The sequence below is a fragment of the Carassius carassius genome, chromosome 9 (assembly GCF_963082965.1).
Source record: "Carassius carassius chromosome 9, fCarCar2.1, whole genome shotgun sequence".
NCBI classification, from domain to species: Eukaryota; Metazoa; Chordata; class Actinopteri; order Cypriniformes; family Cyprinidae; genus Carassius; species Carassius carassius.
In genome coordinates, this window is record NC_081763.1 from 19,248,000 (window position 1) to 19,266,114 (window position 18,115).

General features: G+C 37.7%; 3 protein-coding genes and 1 long non-coding RNA gene across 5 annotated transcripts; all 4 read left to right on the forward strand.

Moving 5' to 3' along the window:
• Positions 1-118: 118 nt before the first annotated feature.
• Positions 119-3,438, forward strand: thoc6 (THO complex 6). Of its 2 annotated transcripts, XM_059558216.1 has the most exons (13): positions 119-272; positions 478-569; positions 772-836; positions 974-1,077; positions 1,201-1,238; positions 1,345-1,393; positions 1,542-1,613; positions 2,075-2,177; positions 2,282-2,331; positions 2,458-2,520; positions 2,745-2,855; positions 2,956-3,084; positions 3,241-3,438. In XM_059558216.1, exons 1-13 carry the CDS (start codon positions 258-260, stop codon positions 3,319-3,321), a joined length of 972 nt encoding a protein of 323 aa, XP_059414199.1. In that variant the 5' UTR covers positions 119-257; the 3' UTR covers positions 3,322-3,438. The 2 variants fall into 2 exon arrangements, with proteins under 2 accessions (XP_059414199.1, XP_059414198.1); XM_059558215.1 differs by lacking the exon at positions 119-272 and having other exon boundaries at positions 459-569.
• Positions 3,439-4,279: 841 nt separating this feature from the next.
• Positions 4,280-5,956, forward strand: LOC132148597 (uncharacterized). Its single transcript, XR_009434941.1, has 2 exons — positions 4,280-5,214; positions 5,662-5,956. It is a non-coding gene; the product is annotated as an uncharacterized LOC132148597 (long non-coding RNA).
• A 294-nt stretch (positions 5,957-6,250) lies between these two features.
• LOC132148598 (ras-related protein Rab-35-like) lies at positions 6,251-10,361 on the forward strand. Its single transcript, XM_059557300.1, has 6 exons — positions 6,251-6,395; positions 8,798-8,848; positions 9,052-9,175; positions 9,271-9,395; positions 9,542-9,666; positions 10,026-10,361. Exons 1-6 carry the CDS (start codon positions 6,341-6,343, stop codon positions 10,173-10,175), a joined length of 630 nt encoding a protein of 209 aa, XP_059413283.1. The 5' UTR covers positions 6,251-6,340; the 3' UTR covers positions 10,176-10,361.
• Positions 10,362-14,202: 3,841 nt separating this feature from the next.
• LOC132149207 (E3 ubiquitin-protein ligase RNF25-like) lies at positions 14,203-18,086 on the forward strand. The gene is made up of 10 exons (XM_059558222.1): positions 14,203-14,282; positions 14,739-14,810; positions 14,923-15,019; positions 15,127-15,194; positions 15,278-15,347; positions 15,909-15,980; positions 16,090-16,236; positions 16,438-16,527; positions 16,827-16,964; positions 17,253-18,086. The coding sequence occupies exons 1-10, from the start codon at positions 14,266-14,268 to the stop codon at positions 17,976-17,978; spliced, it is 1,497 nt and encodes a 498-aa protein (XP_059414205.1). The 5' UTR covers positions 14,203-14,265; the 3' UTR covers positions 17,979-18,086.
• Positions 18,087-18,115: the final 29 nt, after the last annotated feature.

Below are 18,115 nucleotides of genomic sequence, written 5' to 3' on the forward strand. Positions count from 1 at the left end.
TCGAAAGTTTTTTTATTATTATTATAATAAAATTTATTTCGAAAGATTCGTATAATATTTTAGCCATATTCTTGTAGTTTTACAGTCGTAACCCCTCTGATTACTTGTGGCGGCGGGCTGCTCTGTGGAGGAACAGTGTGGAGGCAGTTTGAATAACACGTCATAATTACGCGACACTGTTGAAGGAGCAGCGCTTTGTATGGAATTCAACCGAGGATTCATCAAGTTAAATTAACACCTTAATAAACTCCAGGAACATGGGTCCAGTTGAGGTAAATAATACGATCAGGATCTTATTCAAGTTCTAAGCAAGCTCAACATTTTGAATCATTGAGAACCATGGGAAACATGGTTCAGCTTGCAGACTTAGCCGTTTTAACAAATGACTCGTATACATTTTTATATGCCAACAATTATATGTATGCACGTATAAATGATTGTCAGTCGTGTTCATGACGCATGTTTATCTCTCTCCAGCTCCTGCACATGTCCGTATTCTCTCAGAGTTTCTCTCCCTGCGGTCGTTTCCTTGCAGCGGGTAACAACTATGGAGAGATCGCGGTGTTCAGGTCAGAGATCGGTTTAATCATGCAGTTTAGGCGGCGTTAGAAGCCAGCTGCTCTCCTATTGTTTTTTGATGCACATGTGTAAGCATCCTCTCTCTCTATCTATCTCTCTCTCTCTCTCTCTCTCTCTCTCTCTCTCAATATATATATATATATATATATATATATATTGTGTGTTGATGTAGAAGTGTTCTTGTTCTTACAGTCTTTCAGCTGCACTGAGTCCAGATGCATCAGAGGCGAGCCAGAAGCCCATCCTTAACTTCACTGGTGAGACTGAGATTGAATTTTTCACAGATACTTTTACTTTTACAACGTGTGTCCTAGTCTAGACTATCAAACTTACAAATATTACAGTATCCAGTATTGCAACAATGACAAGTGAAAGGGCCTTTTCATTGTTTCAGCTCATGATGGTCCTGTGTTCTCTCTTCTCTCAACGGACACTCATCTCCTGAGTGCGGGGAACGGAGAGATCAGCGCCTGGAGTTGGGCAGAGCTCATCAAAAAAGTCAGTTGTTGATTGTTTGAGTATTTTTTGAGTAATGTATGTACATTTTCATAGTTGGGCTTTGTACATATGGATATGGTTAAAAACAGAGAAAAAACAAATCATATATTTTTGTCTCCACAGAGCACCAAAGCTGCATGGACAAAGAAACCCAGTTATGAGTGAGAGACTCAAGATAGTGATAGTTCATTTGGTTTTATGACTTAGTATTGTGGGAACTACCTGAATGTGATGTCAAATGTTTGAGCAATCTCTCATTTCATACAGGACTAGTCTTGAAATACCAGAGATCAATGCAATGATCATTAACCCAAAGGTTTGTATTTAACCTATTTGTGTTGGTTATTTCTATTTCATGCTTTTCCTTACGGAACCATATTTTATAGTTACCTGTAATAAATGGTTCTATTTCAATTAGATTATTAATTTTTAATATTATAATTTTATAATTATAATTTTTTCAGGAAAACAGCTTGATAGTTGGAGGAGGTGACAATAATATTCACATCATGGACATGGAGACTGGCATCTTTAAGGTCAGTTAGACTACATCTTTGTATCTCCAGGGACAATATTTTGAAGGCCCCCCAACACAGGCTATGATTTTCCCTCTTGCAGTCTGTTTAAATAATGGCGCAAAAAAATGTGTTCCTAAGGAAATAAAATAAATATCTAACAAAACTTTTTAAATGATTAGACATTTTCCAAATATAGAGATAGTTACTGCAGACTTTTTTGTAACACCCTATACTGAATTCACAAGCAGACATTTGTAAAGAATTAAACATTTTTGTTTATAAAAAAAGCAACAACAACACACAAAAAACAGTTTGCCAAAACACATATTTTAGGTGCACTAACAGTTGCTTTTGTCTTTGTGCAAAGACTGAATGTTGCACTGAAAAATAAATAAGACGTAAATAAACTGTAAATAAATAAATTGCATCACGGTAGGATCGCCTTAATATTTCTTCCCTTTCTGTTGTTTGCTCTGTAGTCTGTACTGAAGGGCCACACGGACTACATCCACTGCCTGTGCTTTAAAGAAAGGGAAGAGGAGATCCTCTCTGGTGGGGAGGATGGTGCCGTGAGGATATGGGGTCAGTGAATGACACTGCACTGTTTCTCTTTCCCTTAATCTCTGAGGAAAAGGAACCCAGAAATAGAGAAACATTATGTAATAAGTATTTCATTCCTCCACCAGACTCACGGACGAATCGCCCAGTTCACTGTATTGAAGTTTTCAAATACGAGGTAAGTTAGAGGTACTTATGATAAAGAATAAACAAATAAGCTAAAACAATGCATTCAAAGAAAAAATAAAATACAGCACTGAAATTCAACTCTCACTTGCAAACTTGCTCTGGAATGGCGAGTCAGGAATGTGCACGCCCCCAGTTTGGGAAGTGGATTAGCTGTCTTGCTACGGACTCTGACTGGATGGTAAGATAGACTTGCAGTTGGCAGGGACACTGAAGCTATTGTCTTTGTTCTTGTTTATCGCATGTTTTCTGCATAAGTATTGACATGCTTGTTTTTAAATTCCTCAGTTAATATCTGCATGGTTGTAATGGACTACTGCTCGTCTGGAATGCCCCTCTGTGTATGTTAAGATGGAATGGCAAAATGCCCCTATTGTTATAAAATGTTATCTATTTCCTCTCTAGCTCTGTGGTGGAGGCCCATCGCTTTCATTATGGCACCTCCGCTCCATGTCCCCCACTTCTGTCTTCCCTTTGCCTGGCTGTCAAAGGGAAGCGGTTTTTTACCAGGACCTGGTGAGAAGGACTAGTTGTCAATTTAATGTGACAGAAAAACAAAAAGGCACCATATATATAATATATGTTTTATAATACATTATGTTGTGTTTGTGCTTAGATCATGTCAGTAGGTGAGGGTCCTCATGTGTCCCACTGTTTACATGGCGGGACAGTGAAAGCTCAGATTCCCTGCACCCCTTCCTCACTCAACACTCTGGCTCTGAATCTCAAAAACACTGAACATCGGGTAGGTGCACCTGTTATACACCTTGCCAGATTTTTTTTTGTTTTAACCAATACAAATTGCGGTAATATCTGTAAAGTGTATATTCATTGGCTATGTGTGTGGAAAGTGAAGACTTGTGAATGGAATAATTGTTTTTACCCAATATTCATCTTTCAGGTCATGACAGTAGGGGGGAGCAGTCACCAAATTGATGTGTTCACCAACTTCAGCTACAGAGCCTTTTCTCTGTCATTTTGAGCACACGCCAACATTTGTTTGAATTTAAATTGAAATCTGTGGCAAATTCTCGAATCATGACTTGCTAGAATGCAATTTAACAATGTATTTTTATAATAAACTTTTTTTTCTTGGTTATTGTTCGGTGCTTTTTCAAATGTGTGTTCTTAGCTTTACATTTGAATCATGCATTGTAACCTAAAAAGGCCTTCGAAAGTATACTTGGTCGTTTTTTGCGTAACGCTATAGTAAAATACAGAAAATATAGTATTACACTTTTTTTCCTAATGAAAATATCCCAAAAGTATGTTTACAACGTGAATTAAAGTGTCTAAACTGTATTATCTCAGTCTGCGAACATGTTCAAAACATCGGTTACAGAAATGCGGTATTCATTTGGTCACGTGGTCAAAATGGCAGCCGGCAGGAGGCGACCCGCCACATGGAAAAAATGTTTTATTTAAGCTGATTTACAGCTGGAATCTTAATTTAATGTATGTGCTAATTATTTTAAACATATTTAACAAAAACACTTAATTTCTTTACGTCTAAAACTTTTTTTTACATGTACAATTAGTTCATTTTTAAACATTTGAGGATAAGTTTAGCTATTTTATACTGAAAATAAGACTAAAGGCCCGTTCACACCAAGAACGATAACTATAAAGATAACGATATAGCGTCCACACCAGCGAACGATATTGTCTGTGTATTCTAAGCGGTCGCGCGTCTGCTGCTTTAAATTCTCGAGCCCATTACAGCAGGATGGATTCTGATTGGTTGTCAATGTTTTTATCGTTCATCAGAAAAAAATCGTTCTGAAAGTGATTCCAACGATTTTGTTTCTCTGTGCCTTTATCGTTATAGTTGTGGTGTTGACTCCGCTATTCTTTAATATTGAGAACGATTTTTAGAACTATATCTTTATCGCTATCTTTATAGTTATCGTGCTTGGTGTGAACGGGCCTTAAATCTTGGAACATTTTGGGCATGCCTAAATAAACAACATTTCTTTATAACGCAAATAACCGTGTTATGGCCAAACATGCTGTTTCTGTGTGGCTGGAACGTCATCAATAGGTCTGTTGAAACAGAATAGCGATGCAATCTCAGCAGCAGCAGGAGGCATGAGGAGGAGGAGACAAAGGAACTCAGGCACATGATGAGGATGAGAGAGTGACTCAACATTCAGGTGTGTCGGCCTCAGATGGGCGGACCTGATCTCCTCGGTCGCTGCTTGGGACACTGTCCGAGCTTTCCCTAACACTGGACTCCCGGTACTGCCTCAGGACTAACCCGACACTGACCGACCACCCTAGCAGAAACTTAAACCAAGTCTTACGTAATTTTCCCCAGCGTGCTCGGAATATGTTGTTTAAAGTGTTTCGGCGAACTCTTCTGTAGATCCGAGTTTGATCGTATTATCTTAGAGCATCTGCGGCTAGTAAAGTAGCTAGCCTAGCTGCGTTTCAAAACAACTGAATAAATTACAACGGAGGAGTTGTCGAGTAATGGACACAAGTTTGATCAAGCGGCTCGGAGAGACGGAACTTAAGAAGCAGATCAAGGCTTGAGGTTTGGTAGGATTGAATGTTTTTTACAGGTGTGTCCGTTAAATCGCCCCACATGTCAAGCGTTTCTGTGGATCGTGCGCATGACTGTTTGATTTTCATATTATAAAGACGCAAGGTCGCTTATCCCAGAAGGACCGTCTGTTCATTATAATCTTATACCGTAAAGTTGTTGTGGCTTTACGAATGATTCTCCTTTATTAATATGTTCCCTTCAATTGATTGTTAAATCGAGTTGTAACACAGTTAGAGCGCCAGATAGTTTCGCTTTTACCTTGGGCATGTTTGTATTTGGGAATTTCGTTGTGATTTTCTCTTGCCTGATAAGCGGACCTCATTCTAGGTGTGTCAGTTTAACTTTTACACATTTTACTGTTAAAATGATCACGCGTCTGGAGGACGTACTGTTGTTTTAATGAGAAACTTCTGCCCTCCTAGTAACGGCGGCTCAGGAAAAACACGTCCCTTCCTGTTTTCATGGAACATTCTTTGGAGTTTACTGGATCTCCAGCTTTGTCTCGATTCAGCTGCTAGAACGTGTGCTTTTAATGAATCTGTCCACTGTTTTGGTTTCAGTTGTAATCAGCAATATGTGTGTGGCCATTTATTCTGATCTCTGCACCTAAAGCTGGTGCATGTGGTTTCGACCTGTGTCAGAAAGGGTGTCATTTGTCTGTCAAGAGAGGGAGAAGCTAAATTTAGTGCCACAGCTGCTGTTCTGGGTAAAGAGGGGGGGTTAATTTTGAACAAGATGCATAATACCGGTCTCTCTTTTTTTTCTTCTTCCCAGTATTAGGGGACCGACAGGGAGTTTTCTCACTTCCGGCTTGAAGCTGCATTCCTACAGTGTTTTGGAGTAGCAGTGATCTTTCAAAGTGTGGGAAGCTACCAGTCCCTGCATGCATCGGTTAAACAGGCAAAATGGAGTTGTTGTGACTAAGATGCAATCTATATATCTGGGAAATCAAGATTTGGAGACGAAACAACTTGGATCTCAAACAAACTGCTCTGTTTTCCGGATGACTTGGTTCCTCTACTCTGCATTACATGCATCGTCAGCAATTAAATAACCGTTCACGTTTTAATCGGAGTCATTTGATACTTAACCACAACAATGTGGTCATGTGTTTGCACCTGAGGGCGAGGCGGCAAAGAGTAAATTTCACATAGATTTTAACTGTAGATCCCTAATGTTGACAAAAGCAATGGAAATATCACTGGGAATTTAAAGTGTTTAAGATAAGCTAAGAATATTGTACTGTGAGTGCAAACGTGTTACAGACAATGCAAAATCACTGATTTCTGAATTGAATTTTGAGGAAAACTGGAAAGACGATCACATGATGCTCACAGTATTTCACCCAAACCTCTCCACACTAAACAACCTGTTACTTTAAGACACAGGAAAATTGACAGAGAACTTGAAAGCTGTTAAACTTGTTTCATGAGGACACATTTTGTACAGAAGAATGGCGGGAAAAGACTACCATCATCTCTTCAAGTTGCTCATCATTGGTGACTCCAGTCAGTATTTTTCTGTTTTTCCTACATATGGTAACAAATTATGCCTTCGTACAGACTTTTTTTTTGTTAAAGCTTAATAAGTTCCCATAAGAAAATCATTAATATATGGCATAAAATAAGTGATCAAGTCTAATTATTTCTCTAGCACCCTGTCCACTAGGCTACGTTCACACTGCAGGCTGAAACGACCCAATTCCGTTTTTTTTGCCCCTATGCGACCTGTATCTGATCTTTTCATGACAGTCTGAACGACACAGATCCGATCTTTTCAAATGCGACCCAGGCCACTTGGATATGTGGTCCTGAATCCGATACGTATCCGATCTTTTGAAATGCGACCTCCGTCTGAACGGCCAGGCCACATTTATCCGACCCGTACGTCATTGATACGCTACAAACGTCATAATTCTGCGTTGAAGTAGGCGGGAACGAGAAGATAAACTGATTAATTCTGTATTAGTGAAGCCACTCACATCAGTATCCCACCACTCCTGGCTGCGACTCCGCACCCACACGTTTCTCTGTACCGACGTTGCTAACACTGCTCCACAAAACACCATGGCCAAAAACCTTGCTCTCCTCCTCCTTTTTAATTTTCTTCTTAAAACGAGAAGATTGTAATTGTGCTGGCTCTGTTGGGAAAATAACTTTAATATTGCAAAAAAAGCTCCGCTGTTGACTACACTGTTGTTGACATCCATGTTTAACGTTAGCTACTTCCGCAAACAACGAGTGACGTCGTTGAGCGTTGAGTACTCTTCTGCGCATGCGGGTCACTTCTGGGTCATTTCACGTTCACACAGGAGATCATAAAAGGTCGCATTTAATTGGAAATGTGAACGACCTTGCAAAAAAAATCGAATTTTTTCAAAAAAAATCAGAATTGAGCATTAAGCCTTGCAGTGTGAACGTAGCCTTAGACTCAAGATGTTGGTGCATTTACTGAAACATTGTTGTGCAGTTTCACAATTTAACTGCAATTTGGAAAGCTGAAATGAAACTACTTTGTGTAAGTGTGTGATGTCAATCCATATCCCTTCAATGAGTCACTTGACCAGTTCACCAGTATTAACTTGGGTGGGATGTATACCATGATGAATGCTGGGTCAATGTTTTTGTCTGGGAAACTAGCTTTTCCTAGATTGATTGGGGAATTTTGTAATTTCACTGGAAGATCCAGTTAAGACATTTTGATTAAACCTTAAAGTCAAAAACTGGAAAAAAATAAATGTATAAATGGATGAATTGCTCAAAGAAAGATCAATAACATGCATTTTTAAAACAAATAAGGTGAATTTCCAGTTTCATGCCTTTCTTTAACAATCTAATTTATACATCCCAATTTCATTTTATAGAACCCTTTGTTTGTGAGCAAATATCAGTGATTCTATCTCATAGTTCATCAGGTTTGTAATTTAACTGTGGTATTAACCACAGCTGCCTCATTTAGTCCATTGTGGCCACTTACACTCTGTAACTGTTCAGCTGGGAGCATTTGTCTCTGTAAAGACTGTGGCTTTGGGTAGGATTCGTTGTTTTAGACCTCTGAATATTGTGGCCTTTGTGATAAAAGAACATGTTAAGATTAAAGTTATATTTTACCCAAAAATGAAAATTTGATGTGTATCTGCTTACCCCCAGGGCATCCAAGATGTAGGTGATTTTGTTTCTTCAGTATAAGACAAACAGAGATTTTTAACTCAAACCGTTGCAGTCTATCAGTCTTATAATGTAAGTGGATGGGAATCACGGCTAAAACATACAAAAAAAAAAAAACATACACAAGCAAAACCAAATTAAACGCTTCAGAGAGTTCGAACAGTTCAGACATGTGAATCAAAGGTGAATCAAAGTGAATCAATATAAATACTGTTCAGTTTCTTGCACAGACCGATCGTTTTGTGTCTTTACACATCAATGTATCGTCAAGAGCCACAGGGTGTAATTTGGTTTTGTTTGTGTATTTTTTTTTGTATTTTATGTTTTGTTTTATTGTATGTTTTAGCTGTGATTCCCATTCACTGACATTGACTGACAGACTGCAACAGTTTGTGTTAAAAATCTCAGTTTGTGTTCTACTGAAGAAACAAAGTCACCTACATCTTGGAAGACCTGGGGGTAAGCGCATCAAATTTTTAATTTTGGGTGAACTATCACTTTAAGTTGCATGGAATAGATTGACTCTGAGATATTTCCTATAGCTAGTATATTACATACATTGTAGGGATGTTTTGAAATTTTATTTATAGTCCACATTCTATTTCTATGTATTCATGGTTAAATTAATATAAACAATATCTAATTATTATTATGATATTGTTAAAAAAATAAATACTATCATGTTTAATTAAAAACATATTTGTACTGAATATTTAACAAATGCTGCTCTGACTCTGTTGCAGATGTTGGGAAAAGCAGCTTACTCCTACGATTTGCAGACAACTCATTCTCTGGTGAGTCTGTTTGGCACAAAGTGTGTGTTTGTGTGTGAGAGAATTAGTCAAAGGGTCTGTAAATATATGATCTAATTCACTGTGTTCTCAAGTCCAAGACCGAGCAAAGCAAGACAAAGTGAGAGTGTATGTTTGCTTAGAATTGTTAAAGAAGTTAACTTGTTACAACTAATATTAAAAACATGCTTCTGCACTCTTCACAGGAAGTTACATAACTACTATTGGAGTTGACTTCAAGATCCGCACGGTGGAGATTGATGGAGAAAGAGTTAAACTCCAGATCTGGGACACTGCAGGGCAGGAGAGGTTCAGAACCATCACCTCGACGTAAGCTCCAGTCGAACCGTTTATTAAAGACTCTGTCTGACCAATCTTGTGATCTCTATCAGTCTTCCTCTCACACAATTGCTGTAATCCTCTAGGTATTACAGAAACACTCATGGTGTCATCATTGTTTACGATGTCACAAACGCTGAATCGTTTGTCAATGTGAAAAGATGGTTAAATGAGATATCGCAGAACTGTGACAACGTCTGCAAAATTTTAGGTTAGTTATTTATTTCTTTATTTTTACATTGTATTTACTTAAGTTGCATTGTGATATGAAAATAGATGTTTTGATTGTTTATCCCAAGTTTGTTGTAGTGTCAAAGGTGAACATTTAATATTCCTTTCCACTTTGATCCTTAACAGTCGGAAACAAGAATGATGATCCTTCTAAAAAGCTTGTGGACACTCAAGAAGCTCAGCGCTTTGTAGAGTCAGTTGGTGTGAGGTTGTTTGAGACGAGTGCTAAAGAGAATATCAATGTAGAGGAGGTGAGGTGTTTTTTTTTTTTTTTGCTGTGATATGTATTTAGAGAAATTGTAATTTAACACATGCATCAGTTAAGCAGGCAAAATGGAGTTGTGACTGAGATGCCATCTACAGTATATATCTAGGAAATCAAGATTTGGAGACAAAACAACTTCGAAAAAGTTTTTTTTTTTTTCATTTCAACTCAAAGTCATTAAAAATCTGAAATATTTTATTTTGATGTTGGCTTGAATGGAGCAATAGACTATGTATCTTTCAATTAATTCAGAATTTTTTATTTTGTCTGTCCGTCCATGCGTTACAAGTAACATTTTATAATTTAATGTAAAATTTTATGTCTTGTGTTCTGTTCTGTTTGCAGATGTTCATGGCTTTCACCCACATGGTCCTTCGGGCGAAGAAACAGAGCCAGAGTCGAGCAGAAAGAGAGAGGGAGAGAGAAAAGGACACTGTCCATATAAATTCCCACAGGGACAGAGAAAGGAGGAAGAAGGGGAAGAAATGCTGTTAGGACATATAGAAAGATGGACAAATCAAGCACCTTTGCAACTTTGTTCCTTTGGTTCAAGTTTTCAACCCGGAAATGTGACTTTTTCATGATAACACTGCGCTTAGATGAAACCAAAAGAATTAAAAATAACTTGCTATTACGTGACGAACATCAGCATTCATCAATGTAGTTTTTTTTTTTTTTTTTTTTTTTTTATAAACAAAGGGGTTATTGACAGGATTTACACTTGCATCAAAAGCCTGGTCCAGGAAGGACACTATACACAAGCTGTCTTATGTGTTCCACTGTGACAGTGTTGGGGAGTAACTAGTTACATGTAACGGCGTTACGTAATTTAATTACAAAATTATTGTAACTGTAATTAGTTACAGTTACTAAGAAAAAATGAGTAATTAAATTACAGTTACTTATGAATTTTTTAACGATTACAAAGGGGATTACATTTGAATATTTACACACATCCACATACAGATTTAACTCATTTCTTTCCCAATTGCACTGACTATTCTGAGACATACCGCCCTAATCATTTCCGGGATGCGGAAATACAGTCTGGTTCGTAGAATCCAGTCATAAAAACGAAATGCCTAACGCGGACGAATATGCCACATTTTGGATGACTAAATCAAAAGTAGGTCAGTACACTTGAATCAAAACATGACATCGACTAGTGTCTGTGAATATTAAGCCCCAAAAATGCAATATATGACTTGCACATTCTGCGTGTCTGTGGAAATCAGGCGCGGACTGGACACCGGGAGAACCGGGACCGATTTTGCCCCAGTATTTAATATCATTATTGTATAATTGCCTGCCGAATGTACTAAAGCGATCATTTGCGAATCCGCCATTTGATAATTAAATCTCTAATAAATCATGAAGTGTTAGTCATGACTCGCGCGCTCTCCGCGCCTCCGCCAAACAGTTTGGATCAGACTCAGAGTAATCAATGCGAGAGAGAGAGAGAGAGAGAGAGAGTGAGAGAAAGACTGAGAGAGAGAGAGAGAGAGAGAGAGAGAGAGTGGACTGCTGGAGCAGAGAAGCAGAACTCCTGTTCAGGGTTTCAGGTCAGTTTCATCTGTAAAGATGCTTTTTTGTCTTTGTTTTTTTATTTATTTAATCAAGCAGCAGCACGTTGCTCATCCGTCATCACTCAAAATACTATATAAAGGACATCATTATTATCTGTTGTAATGTTACAGTAGTAATTTAGCTGAAAAAAAAAATCAGATTTTTTAAATAGGTTTAGGGGGAGCTACGACAGACAACAGCATTTTAACATTTTAATATTTAACTATAAATCCAGAGAAAATGGTTACTATTGGTTAACTGTGGTAACCAAAAATGTAAAATTATTTTACAAATGTATTTATTTAAAAATCCATTTGCAAAAAAAACAAGGTTATTTTACTTTTATATAGGCTAATAAAAGCATGTTTAACTTTTGTAAGGGAAAAACATGAATCGTGTACAGTATTAGGATTTTTCTATAAAGATATTGTAGTATTGTAGAGTATTGTATTGTAAAGTATAGTTTTGTTCAATCTTGAGTATTAGTCATGAGAGAGATGGATAACAGGGCAAAATAAAGAGACTGAAGAGAAAAATGGAAGTGAAGGTGCAGTTCAGGAGACAACTTTTAATTATTTTGCATGTCCCCAAATTAAAGATTTAAACCTTTTTTTTTTATGTCAGGTCCATACAAAAAATAGTTTTGTCCATGAAGTTGTTTGTATGAGGTTGAATTTTCCAGTCTGAATTTTTTTCCCAGTCCGCCCCTCCTGTAAATTAATGGCAAAGACATGGTTTCATTTACTACACATAGGCCTACTGAAGCTCACATTGTTTTCAACCTCTGCCGCCTCAATATAGGAGTACACGAGCACATAAACATAATTTCTAGAACTGTTCTGTGTCACTTCATGTGCATTTTACTTATTTTGAGAAAACTATCATCATATACAGAGACAGCAGTTTAAAAAAAACACCAATATTTCAGGAGTTTATTACACAGAATACGTCACATGCTTATTAGATAACTGTATTTAAGTTGATGTATATGCTTTTATTTATTATTCATGAATTTTCACAAATTTATAAAAGTAATCAAAAAGTACTCAAAAGTAATTAGTTACATTACTTTAATAAAGTAATTGAAAAAGTTACACTACTATTACATTTTAAACAAGGTAACTTGTAATCTGTAACCTATTACATTTCCAAAGTAACCTTCCCAACACTGCACTGTGATAAGTGAGAGATTGTTTCTTGTCAGATTAAAATTGATGTGATATGTAATTAATCTATGCAAATAATAAATTAGCAATAAAATATGATTTTAAAGATAGCAAATGCTGCAACAGTGTTAATTTCTAACATCTTGCAGTTGTGAAAGAGGCATGTCTGTGAGGAACTACTGCTGGATTTACTTGAATGAATGCTCGCTGTCATGGGCACTGAGATATTCTCCAGATATTTTGTATTCACTATCATATTGGCGAAACTGATCTGGCAAACTATCCACTTAATATCTGTGTTTGCGCTCTGGCGAGCCAAGAGGTTTATTTATGCCTTGTTTTCTGCAGTGTTGAACAATATAGCCAATCAGCCATATCTGTCGATTTCTTGAACTCAATTTGCCAATCAGAGGTGTTTAAAGGGGTCATATGATGCTGGTAAAAAGAACATTATTTGGTAATGTGTTTATGTGGTTTAAGGTAAAAAAAACACATTATTTTCCACACACTGTACATTATTGTTTCTCCTCTATGCCCCACCTTGTAAAACGCATAGATTTTAACAAGGTTCATCAGTCTGAAAAGCGAGGTGTGCTCTGATTGGCCAGCTATCCAGTCCAATGTGATTGGCCGAATACCTCAAGCGTGTGACAGAAATGTTACGCCCCTTTACATATTGTGATGCCCAGTCCAGGTGGAGCAACAAGACATAAACCCCATTATAAATGTGATATAAACATGATTTCTAGTCTTCTTTTTGGAAGGCCAAACAAAGTAGTTTCATTTTCTCAACAAAACAGCGTCATTCACTGTGGCTTTGAGTTTGCAGAGGGCGTCTTGAGAATGGCGTGGCCAGCATCTTCTACGAAGTAGCAGTCGGGGGCTTGTGGCAACCAAATGTGATGACCCCGGGCTGGACTCCGCTTCATCCATGGTGAAAACCGATCCGGTGATCCACAGTGCAAAGTTGATGTATTTCCTCAGCGACCAGCATGGATCAGCTCCAGGCATGATGAAGCAGATATCATCCTCTTTTCGAAGACCAAACAAAGTAGTTTCGCTTTCACAGCCAAACACACAGCATCTATATGACATTGTGGCAGCGTTAACAACAATACTACAACGAAAATAAAAGTTATGCCATCTTTCTTTGCGTGAACATTTGGGCGGTATGCAAATCTTCCCACATAGTGACGTATAGATGTGGGGGGGGGGGGGGGGGGGGTGTTAGAACTAGCCGTTTTAGGGGGGTGTGGGTGAGTCTTAACTTTTATAAAGAATATCTCTTTGGATTTGACTTTAGTCTTCGCAACTTTACAGATTTTCTTTATGCACAAAGAGCTTGTAACACTCCAAAGAGAAAGGAAAAATTGAAATAGCATCATATAACCCCTTTAAGTTAGAAGCCACTTACTGCTCAAAACACGGAGTCCAGTGCATAGACCGTATAAAAAGGTCCAGTCCTGGGTTTTCCAATAATCCTCTTATTACAACAAAACTTTCTGAGATCGCGATTAACTAAAACAAGGAACAGTTTTTTATTTATTATAAAGAGAGTGCTATTTATGTGCTTTCTAGGCTATATTATCCATTTAGACTTGTATTTTGTTTATGTTCGCTGTGCTCTTGCAATACAACTACTAAAATACACGTGTTTTTCAACCAGAATTGTTCCTGGGTTTAACCTACTAAATAAAAAGTGAAATAACAGTTTCTTTAAATTATTTCATTTGACCGCCGAGTCATGTTTGTTTAAATAAGACTCAAATTTTGAATCCCTGAGATTAATGTCTGTCAGTCATCTCTGTCTGTGTCAGCTGACCGATGCCGTGAACGGTGACGTCACAGGGAAGATGGCTGCCGAGAGCGAGTGAGTATCGAGCAAATATTGTCAGAAACGTGTAATTATTCCTATATAAATCAGTAGTTATTTGATATATGAACTGAAAATATTTCATTTGTAATACTTAACGTAAATTATTTGAACTATAGAGCAAAATTGGTTATGAAATGGGAGAGCTGTCATGGGTGACTATAAATAGAAGAAATAATACATAAGTTACTTATAACACAGCTGGAAAAATAATTTGGTCCGAGGCTAACCTAAAGAAATCCATAGTTAAGTTAAGTTAAGTTGCTCTGACCTAACCGGTAGTCATAGGCGTTAGATCTTAGTATCCAAGTAAACAAAAGGCCAGGGATGTTACTGCAGTTGTTTTATTAAACGTGTGTCTGTTCGTTTCATGTGTTATAATTATGTTAGTGTTACATTATACTAACGTTTATTCTACACGAAATTCAGCTCACATCTTTTTTGACACCACAGTGTCCTGTCTGAGATTGAAGTGCTGCAGTCCATCTACTTAGATGAGCTCAGTGTTGATCAGAGAGATGAAGGGTAAATATTTTGCGCATTTGTAGCCCTTTTAGTTTTTCATAAATTGCTTGAGATGATAATTCAGAATAATTAACATGTGCAAAAATAAATCTGTCAAATCTGTCTCGATTAGAGGATGGACAGTCAGTCTGGTGCTCTATCCCTCCACTGCGGAGGACTGTCTCTCTCAGTTTGTCCGTCTTACATTGACAATGGATCTGGACTTTCAGGTTTGTTGATCAAATTGCTATAATATTTAACTTTGGTAATGGTAAAGGTACATACAACTTTTTGTTTCACTGCTGGTTTTCTGAGAATGTTTTATATTCACTTCCAGTACCCATATTCATCTCCTTACATCTCTATTCACAATCCACGTGGACTCTCAGATGATAAACTGCTCAGGTGTTTGATTATTATTTGAAATTATTTTAAAACTTTAGAATGTTCTGTTTAACTTTCAACTTAAAAAAAATCTCTCCTCTCAGTTTACAGAGGAGTTTGCAGATAGAGGCAGAGTCATGTTTCGGGACACCTGTACTGTACCAGCTCATAGAGGTTTGGAGTCCTTATTTAGTCCAAAAATACACTTCGCTCAGAGGTTTGCCAACAATATTTTTTTTTTTTAATTTTTAAGAAGTAATTTTACTCAGGAAGTTTGCTACTGAATGTATAATTTTACAAAATTTCTATTTCAAATAAATGCTGTTTTTTTTTTAGCTTTCTATTCATCAAAGAATCTTGAAAAAAGATATCATGCTTTCCAAAAAAACCTTAAGCAGCACAACTGTTTTCAACATTGATAATAGTAAGAAATGTTTCTTGAGCAGCAAATAAGCATGTTAAAAGTAATGGCCATTTAAAATTCAACGTTGCCATCACAGGAATAAATTAAATTTAAAATTATATTACATTAGAAAACTTATTTTAAATTAAGAATATTTGACAATATTACTGATTTACTGCAATTTATGATGAATGCAGCCTAGGTGAGCATTAAACACCATATTCAAAAACATCTTAAAGCGAAATCTTACCAACCACAAACTATTGAACGGTAGTGTATGTGCCTACTACCATGTGTTTGTCCCAAACCATTTCTCTATATCATCCTCACAGAGAGCCAAAGAGATCCTGACCGAGAGCAATATTCCCCATGGAAACTGTGTCATCTGTTTGTATGGCTTTAAGGTTTGGTATTTTAACTGTAATATGAACCTCGTCTGGTCTATGGCCTGTTTGTAAAAATTGTAAATATTATTGTGCTTGTTCCTCTTCCTCTGTTTTGTTCTAACCATAGGAGGGGGAAGTGTTTACTAAGACCAGCTGCTATCACTATTTCCATTCTCACTGTCTTGGCCGCTACATCACCCACTCTGAGATGGAGCTGAAGGACCGTGAGAGGGAGCTGGAGGAGGATAAAACCAGAGACAGGACCGAAGAAGAGGTGGGGCTTCTTTTTTTTATACTTTCACGTGTTTTCCTTAGGTCAAGGCAAAATGTTCCTCATTTTTGTATTAAATAAATTCCAGTCAACAATTTTGTGTAATACATTGTTATTATTAGATCATTTACTTCAGTGTTGTGGTGAATGCATAATGCATGAATAAAAGGAAGTGGTTTTTGATGTTTTTTGTTTCATTAACAGGACTTGGCTGTTGTTTGCCCAGTGTGTCGAGAGCCTCTCACCTATGATTTGGATGTCCTCCTTACCTCTCCTGCTCCAGTTTTCACACAGGTAAGACATTCGGACACACTGTATCATTCTTCGTGGACAGTGTTAGCAGTTGGGTCAAACTATACTGGCCTGACGTTTATCATTGTTTGAAGTTTCCAATGGACAATGTCACCCTTGTGTTCAGTGCCAAGCAGTGGTTTTTTTTTTTAAACAGTGTGTCATTGTCCTGTGTGCAGTCTCTCTTGTTAGCTGACTATGCCAGGATGCCTAGTTGGAAAGCTCAACACCCTCATCTATGTTCACTGGTCACATGCTGTGGATACACACGAACATTGTGCTTATTATTCCTTCACACACAGCAGGAGGATGCAGTCATCGGTGGGGAATTTAAAAAGAAATGGGCAGCACTTCAGAAGATTCTGAAACGGCAGAAGGAAAAGGGTGGAGTTATTGACCCAGAAACAGAGTCTAATAGATTCCTAATTCACATTAATGAGGTAAATCCTAGATGGATATTTAAAAAGTGTGTACTTTTTTTTTACTATATATACATATATATATATATATATATATACACACAATTTTTGGTATATGCATATATATGTACATAATAATATAATATATGCGCACACACACACACATATATATATATAATTCTTTTTATGATAATTTAGTAATTAATAAATATTCAATCAGAACATGAGTGGCAATCATATTTATCTGTAGTATGTACATGGCCTTTAAATACATACATAAATTAATGTGGGATGTGTGTTTTTCCTCAGGCTCCAGCTTATGTTTCTGGTGCCGAATCTTGTCAGTCACTCCTTTCCTCGTCCCAAGATTCCACCGGTGCAACCCAAGCCTCTCAAAGTCATCACACTACAGCCCAATCACAGCACCAGTGCTCTCATGAGAGCAGGCAGCAAGGTGACTTCAAGAGAGGTCGTAGAGGAAGAGGAGGCAGAAGAGGTGGATCAGCGTGTCACACGATGCCTACACCTGGGGTAGAACGACTGGGCAGGCCTGTGCATTCTTCTGATAAGATTTATTATGTCAACTCAGGCCCACCAAACACCACGCCACAGGGAGAAACTACATCACAAGGACAGGGATGTGAACTCAATGAAGAAGAAAAAACTGTTTCTCAAGAAAAGGTTACTTCAGAATCTAACTGTAAACAAGATGTGACCCAACAAAAAGTGTGTATTTCAAAAGATGGGACTCAGACAATATTACACCAAGGACACCCAGAAAGGGAACATGTGGGTCGAGGATGGAAGCGTGGTGGTCATGGCTCTGGACGACATCATGGACATTGGCAGGAGAGGAATTTCAAGGGACCCAGTCACTGGGAAAATTCTGGAAATGCTGGCCACCGTGGAGGAGGATATAGTGCCAGAGAGGGAGGGGCTGGGCATCATCACAGAAGGGGCGGGGCTTATAGAGGTGGTGGCAGGGGTTTGCATCAGAGAGTGGAAAAAGAGTTTAGGAAAGAGGGAGTGCTCTGACAATGGGAGAGGGGAGGTACAGACAGAGGAAGATGTGTACCTCCCAGTTTCACCAGCTGTACCATCATTATGTCAGTGTCTATAATAAAATACTCCACAAGCAGTAAATTGACTCATGTTTTTCCTTCCTCTTTTGG

Coding starts and splice junctions, on each gene's coding strand:
- thoc6 (XM_059558215.1), top strand. CDS start 460: ATGTTTATCTCTCTCCAGCTCCTGCACATGTCCGTATTCTCTCAGAGT. Junction 1,394..1,541: donor CAATGATCATTAACCCAAAG/GTTTGTATTTAA, acceptor TAATTTTTTCAG/GAAAACAGCTTGATAGTTGG. Junction 2,332..2,457: donor TTGAAGTTTTCAAATACGAG/GTAAGTTAGAGG, acceptor ATGGCGAGTCAG/GAATGTGCACGCCCCCAGTT.
- LOC132149207 (XM_059558222.1), top strand. Junction 15,195..15,277: donor TCAGATGATAAACTGCTCAG/GTGTTTGATTAT, acceptor CTCTCCTCTCAG/TTTACAGAGGAGTTTGCAGA. Junction 16,528..16,826: donor CTGCTCCAGTTTTCACACAG/GTAAGACATTCG, acceptor CTTCACACACAG/CAGGAGGATGCAGTCATCGG.
- LOC132148598 (XM_059557300.1), top strand. CDS start 6,341: ATGGCGGGAAAAGACTACCATCATCTCTTCAAGTTGCTCATCATTGGT. Junction 9,176..9,270: donor TTCAGAACCATCACCTCGAC/GTAAGCTCCAGT, acceptor GTAATCCTCTAG/GTATTACAGAAACACTCATG. Junction 9,667..10,025: donor AGAATATCAATGTAGAGGAG/GTGAGGTGTTTT, acceptor TTCTGTTTGCAG/ATGTTCATGGCTTTCACCCA.